We start from the raw sequence: 6,867 nt of genomic DNA on the forward strand, positions 1-6,867 counted from the left end.
AGCTGGTTATGAAAAACTGAAAAAAATATTCTGTGGGATTTGTCAGTATCTTGGGGGGTTTTGGTTGGTTTTTCGCATATTTTTCTATTGTATCTCCCTTCTTTTCTTTTGTTATTGTTGCATTTACTGGTATTTTATTACTTATATTCTTCTGTACATGTTACTTGTTGCTGTGTTCATTTTAATGCACAGCACATTCAGTTTAATGCCTAATGAAATGTGCTATATATTTAAAATGACTTAAATTTAATAAATAAACCAAATTTAAACACAATGCCACAGTAGATGTTGCTTCATTTCTCAAATATTGAGTCATTGTAGTAAAATATTACAGTACTTACAGTATATTTACTACCTTTACACATGTATACAGCTTATTATATCTTACCAATGTCACTGAAATAAAATCTTCACTGTGTGTGCAGATGAAATGATCATGCATCCAAAATCCAATAACTAACAACTATCTATAAACTGTGCACATTGTAAAAACTCTGGCTTTATTCAGCTACAAATAACTGCAGTGTGGAAGAATCAACCATACAGGAAGTACGAAGCAATCAGGTTTCCTCCATGTCTGGATTTATGACAATGATGTCAGTGAGGTGGAGCTAACTGCGAAATGAAAGCCATTTTTCTGAGAAGCTATCCACTAGAGGGAGCTCTATGTACACCAGCCAAACACAGAGTAAATAAAGGGCCACGCAAATATGATGACTGATGATCATAGCCAAATATGATCATCCAATGACAAGGTTGAATAACGTCCTCTCAATGCATGATCATACCTAGAGATGATCCTCAGTTAAATCCTACCAGAACATGTGTCTGTTACCGTAATCAAACCTGTGACCTTTTGGTGATGGGTAGGTTTTCCCAGCATGCCTCCCTGTTCCTCATACCCTGACAGTGAACATTAGGCAAACCAGGCAGACACAGAATACATTCATTCTTATCTGTATAATTTTGATAGCTTTGCATATTGCTGATTCACTACACTGCCCTGTGTGATTACCAGCACAGCATCTCCAGTGATGATGGGCTACAGTTTCATTACATGTATGCACTGTGAGCATGTAAGTAATATGTCAGAGCTTACAAACACATTCTAAATATGAGTACAGTGTTTTAGCTTTAATAACATAAAATACATAATTTGTTCCTATAATGTGAAATCAAACATATTCTGAAAAAGCGTATCGTCTGGTTTCCTTTACTTTGTGTATTACATTGTATGTCATGGTTTTGAATACTAAATTTATGCAAATGAAGTAGCTTCTGGGTCACTCCACACTGTACACCTGCTTGGATCATCTTCATGTGACGTTAAAAAAAAAAAAAAAAAGCTTGATGGGAAATGTAGTCCCTTACTATGCACCATACTTTACTCCAGCAAGTTATGCAATTCATGTTATTTCCACATTTTTTTTTAATTAAGCAGTTTCAAATCTTGCAAGATTACAGACATCAAAGGTAAATTAGCATTGAACAAAAACTAATTGTGTAGTGAATCTGTGCAAACACATAGACATCCAGTTTTTGTGCAGGCTCTGTGTTTTAAAATGCACCGTGTAGAGGAGGCACATTCTGTTGTGTTATGCTGCCACCTGGCTGTACTTTTTGGAATTACTTTCACATTGACCGCTAATGTGGACACACACAGTATATCACTGAAATATGGTAATGTAGATGCTGCAGTACATTACATGATTTACAGTACATGAAGTATGAAATTATCCATTTTCACAGGGAATTCTGTTGCTGGTATAGAGTAAGTATCAGAACAAACTTATAATGAGGAGTATTTTGCACCATGTTGTCAAGTGCAGATGATGAAGGTGAATGGAATGTAATTATAAGGAAAAGCAGTGCCAGCTTCATTCTTGTTGTTTGCAGCCCCCGAGGAATGAAAAATTTATGTAACAATCCAGCAAATGTGTGAGATAGGATAACAGCTCACAAGAAAGCAGCAGCTGCAAATATTAAGATTAAACAGCTGTATTCTAAATTCTACATTTGGTTGCAGATGATGTATTGTTTTTCATGAATAATATTTTGTAGTCTGAAGAAGAATGCTTTAAATCAAAAGAAATTTGAGTCAGAATGTAAATTTAGGTAAAAAAAAAAAAAAAAAAAAAAAAAAATACAGACCTTTGGCTGGTATGAATAAAACTTCAAAGAAATGGTGCTATAAGTCTTAATCTTTGATTTATGAGTCAAAAAATCTCACCGTGCCAAACCCAAACTAATTCTGATCAAAGTTGATTTTAAGTGCTGATTAAGTGCTGCTAAATAAGGATTACAATTATGTCTACCCACAATACCTCCCTCTGAATCAGACAATAGCAAGCCTCCAAAGGTTATCAGAGCTGCATCACAGCTTCATGCGTATGCGTATATTAACAGTACCCATTATTCATTGTATCCAACATATGCTTCAATATACTGAAACATGCAAGAAGCTTGTGAAAGATATTTCCCCAACAGTTATGCTGACATTATCAGTGTATGCTATACGAGATATTATTCATACAAGATTAAAGGAAGATATAGTAACCATTTAAAGACAGATGTCAATCAGATGCATGTTTAAGAACTCAGGGGTTGACCTGAAAACCATGAAAAGTTTATACTGAGAAGTTTATATATTTACCTGTTTAATTTGTAATTTTTATGTTTTATTATTCTTTGTATTTCAAACTCAGCCGAATTCTTGTATTTCACAGCTCAGCAATTTATACAGTAATTATTGCACTTTTTAGGGTACATTTAAATGCAGTTACTGTGAACATCAAGTGGAATCACACTTTACAACATGTAAACATTTGATTGATCATCATACATTGAAAAAATATGGAAAATATGGAAAGTGTGTATTTGCTGCCCCTGCTGGTTACTGTAAACTGACTGCTGTTAATTCTAAGAATAAGAACAAAGGTATTTTGACAGGTTTAGGACCTAATTTTTGACTTTGAGTGACTGTATACATGCACTGTTGTATACTGGCCCTGGTGACTGTGTTGGAAGACATCAGATCTCAGTAAAACAGCAATATTACAAGTCGTGCACTTAAATTTTGACTTGAGTAAAAGTACAAAAGTATTAACATCAAAATATACTTAAAGTACCACAAATAAAACTACTCATTATACAGAATGGCCCATTTCAGAATAATGATTATTATTTTATTGGATTATAATTATTCATGCATGAATATGTACATCACTGTAATATTGCACTTTATAAAGGTGGGACTAATTTCAATTACTCTGAATTTCCTCCTGGGGATCAATTTTATCTTAAACTACAATAATAACTCAATTTATTTGTTGATCACATTTGTATTATTCATCTGAAACTGAAAAGTAACTAGCAATTTAAGTTATCAGATGAATGTGGTGGAGTAAAAAGTAAAATACTTCATCTGAATTGTAGTGGAGTACAAGAATAAAATGGACATACATGCATGAGTAAAGTTTGGGTTTTCAGGTCTTTCCTTTAATCTGTCTGTAGGTCTATTAAAATGTGAATGTTAACGTAGCTCAACACTGATTGCTCATAAACTTTAACTACTATATTTTTCAACAGAATTTATGGACTTTAGTGCATAAATATAAACAAAATGTAGTGCATAATTTGAGATCTTCTCAAATATTTAGAAACAGAAACACCAATGCCACGTTGATGTACAAGCTTTATGTTGCACCTTAGTTCAGTTAAAATCATTCGGAATCAGGACAATTAAGAAATAGAATGTATTTTATTTGATGTTTTTAAAAAAAAACTTATTTACAGCATGGAATATTTAGTAATGTGGGTTTGATGATTGCAGGAATGGTCCAGGTCTTCTACAGCAGCGTGCAGATTTTTCTTGGGCTCACTCCAGCTGTCTCATTGGAGGTGTTGTCTGCTCCACCAGCCTCTCTTCCAGCTGTAAATTGCACAACCTTTATGCTGGAAAAATTTCAGTGAATACAGGTGAGATGTTACAGCTAAAAGCATGAGAAGCACGGGAAAAATGTGAATATTCTTAAACCTGCACCAGATAAAAATAAAATACAATTAATAAAATAAAATAATATGTCAGCTGACTGAAAAGCGACTGCATGAGAGAAAAGTCACTGTATGCAACCCAGAGGATGAATTTAGATGTATACAAAGCTGGTTAGTTCATACTGGTTAGTATCAGTGAACAGTACAAAAACTTCAAGTGAACCATAACAATAATATAAAAAAGACATCTTTGCACCTCTGCATTTAAAATTATACTTAATTTGACGAGAGTATTCTTTAAACTATACATTTATAACAATTTAATATATTTGACATTTTGTATATGTAAGCATTTTTTATATATCATATGTTATGTATGTAAAATCTTAATATTAAAAGTAACCAGTAACCATAAGCTGTCAAATAAATGTAGGAGAGTAGAAGTATAAAGTAGCATCAAATGGAAGTAATCAAGTAAAGTACTTCAAAACTACTTAAGTACAGTACTTGAGGAAATGTCACTTTCCACCACTGGTCTTGCTGCATCTTACAAAGTTACAAAACAGGTATTTCTTGTTTCCCTTTGGAAACATGCATTTATTCTGCTGTACAGACAGTAAAATATGTAAAACTGTGGTAATATGTTACCTTGTGGGAGGACGTTTTTCTCAAAGTATCCCGGCATGTTCATGTTACCAGCTGGCCGGTACTGCCCAACCACAAAGACTTTGTTGCCATCAGTGGCCAGGCCCACACCCAGTTCAGTGCTTTCTTTCCACACCACCTGAGTAAAATGACCTGCAGGAAGAAACACAGCAGCAGTGCAGTATTGTCAGAGTGTGCTGCTGTGATTCTAACTTGCAAACGAAGACTCATTTTCTACTAATTCTGCTTTAAATGCAAAAGCATTTTGGAGTTGTACCTATGTTTTACATCTGTTGGAAAACATGCCATCATAATGTTGTATAGCTACTTTTGTAATTCTAAAATTAAGGTTAATACCATAAACCTTTGATTTTGATCAATCTGTCCCCAACAAATTACTGCAGAGCAACACATTTGTACCTTAACTTTCTTTTTCTCATGTCTTATTCTTAAAGTGATAAATATGAAGTGATACATTTTTACTCATTTACATATTTTAGTCTCTATTTATGGCATGAATATGAAACTCATCAGGTGGGTTTTTACCAGTACTGCCACTGAATCCAGGCCTGCCCCAGTTGTAATCCTTGATCTCATTGTACCATGACTCAACAGCTTCTTTTCCTGAAACGTGAAAGAGAGAAAAAAAGCATAATAGCAAATTATGAACACAAAATGCACATTTGAAGTGGTGCTTGGGAGTTTGAGTTCTACAGCTTAAACAGAGCTGCCACCATAAGCTACTGGTTATAGCAGAACAAGTTAGGCTGTAGCTGCAAACCCCCCCAGTTTGCTGACATTTGAAGTTGTGTGTTTTATTGCTTAGTAATTCAACTTTTCAATTTTATCAGGAGAATATTTATATTATTCTTGCAAAAGTTACACAGTCTCACTTTAAAAAGCACTGTGATTTTGAAAGGCTAGCAGGTGAACAAATGAATCAACCAGCAATCAACTTGGAATGAATGTGATTAGGCAGAGGTTTAATAAAAGAATGAATTGATGAAAGGATGCAAAAGAGTCAGGTTGTGTGTATCATCCACCTGTCAGTTTAAGGGGTGCAGAGCTCCACATATTATAGACGTTCTCTCCGTCCTTCGTGTTACTGTGTCCCAGGGAGCCCATTTGAAGCAGGTTATCAGCCCACTTCTGAGCTGCAGCGTTCAGCTCACTATTATAGGTCAACGGCTGCGCACCGTGCTTTGCCCTGTAGGCGTTGTGGGTTTCAAGGAACTCCTGCTTAAAGCTTGCATCTGTAGAGAAAAAGACATTATCAATGGATGAGCTTTTAGTGCTTAGAGGAAATATGCTGTGCAATTACTGAGGCTGGCATATTCAAAGATAGTGGATATAGACAGGATGAATCATGCCATATGATAATACAAATCACCATAATGATGATACCTTTATGTTCTTATAGTGTGATAAACAGTGCACTAACCTGCCATTGTGTTTGTGGTGATGAAGGCTGAAATGAAGTAAGAATACAGTTGAGAAGAATCAACAAAAACACAATCCAACAGATTTTTATCTAGTATCAAAAAAGTCAAAAATTCACAAAGTATCAGCCAGGTGCCAAGACAGAGTCTAGTGGTGAGAAAGGAGTCATTTCATCATGTGGAGGGCCCATCTACCAGCAGTAAACACAAATACCTTCCTGTTATTACAGTAATCTGATAGCACTTACCTGAGTGTTTTCCTGAGGTCTGCAAAGATACAATTCCTCTAGCTGTCTTGGAGCCTGTATTTATATGCATGAGTTGGACCTCTAACTCCCTCCTCATTTTCATATAGGAGGAGACAGACAGCCAGCCCTTGCCTGTAATTATTTCACCTGGCCACTTATCCTTTTTGAGATAACTCACAGAGTGCACAGTGTTGTTTGCAGGATATTCTCACATTCTGCAAATGCAGTTTCATTCTTTTTGTCATATTTGTCTCTCTTATCACAGATTCCCCAGAAACCCCAGAGACATTAGCAAAGAATGTGCATAAAAAATATTGTTTTTAGACAGTGGAAAGGTACTCAAGCAGGTGATAATTAGTAGGTGTATTTCTGGTTTCTTGGTATTTAAGATTTGCTCGTGACTGTGTTAATCCATAGATAATAACCAGGTGTATTGTGTATTGCTCAGTCTTGGTCACCACCCTCTAAGTGACTTTTAACTGATTAATAAGGCAATTACATAGATGTATACATCTTTTGCCAAAGAAAACATATAAACAGAT

General features: G+C 35.1%; 1 protein-coding gene across 1 annotated transcript; it reads right to left on the reverse strand.

Moving 5' to 3' along the window:
* Positions 1 to 3,741: 3,741 nt before the first annotated feature.
* Positions 3,742 to 6,382, reverse strand: LOC137191067 (Golgi-associated plant pathogenesis-related protein 1-like). The gene is made up of 6 exons (XM_067600884.1): positions 6,326 to 6,382; positions 6,080 to 6,106; positions 5,682 to 5,891; positions 5,185 to 5,262; positions 4,642 to 4,791; positions 3,742 to 3,954 (listed from the first exon to the last, which is right to left on the reverse strand). Exons 2-6 carry the CDS (start codon positions 6,084 to 6,086, stop codon positions 3,950 to 3,952), a joined length of 450 nt encoding a protein of 149 aa, XP_067456985.1. The 5' UTR covers positions 6,087 to 6,106; positions 6,326 to 6,382; the 3' UTR covers positions 3,742 to 3,949.
* Between the last annotated feature and the right edge of the window lie 485 nt (positions 6,383 to 6,867).

The sequence above is a fragment of the Thunnus thynnus genome, chromosome 2, assembly GCF_963924715.1.
Source record: "Thunnus thynnus chromosome 2, fThuThy2.1, whole genome shotgun sequence".
In the NCBI taxonomy this organism is placed as follows: Eukaryota; Metazoa; Chordata; class Actinopteri; order Scombriformes; family Scombridae; genus Thunnus; species Thunnus thynnus.

What these genes read in the sequence shown, in the direction of transcription:
- LOC137191067 (XM_067600884.1), bottom strand. An exon ending in TGCACCCCTTAAACTGACAG is followed by an intron (nt 5,263 to 5,681) that starts GTGGATGATACA and finishes TTCACGTTTCAG; the next exon opens with GAAAAGAAGCTGTTGAGTCA. An exon ending in TGGATTCAGTGGCAGTACTG is followed by an intron (nt 4,792 to 5,184) that starts GTAAAAACCCAC and finishes TTCTTCCTGCAG; the next exon opens with GTCATTTTACTCAGGTGGTG.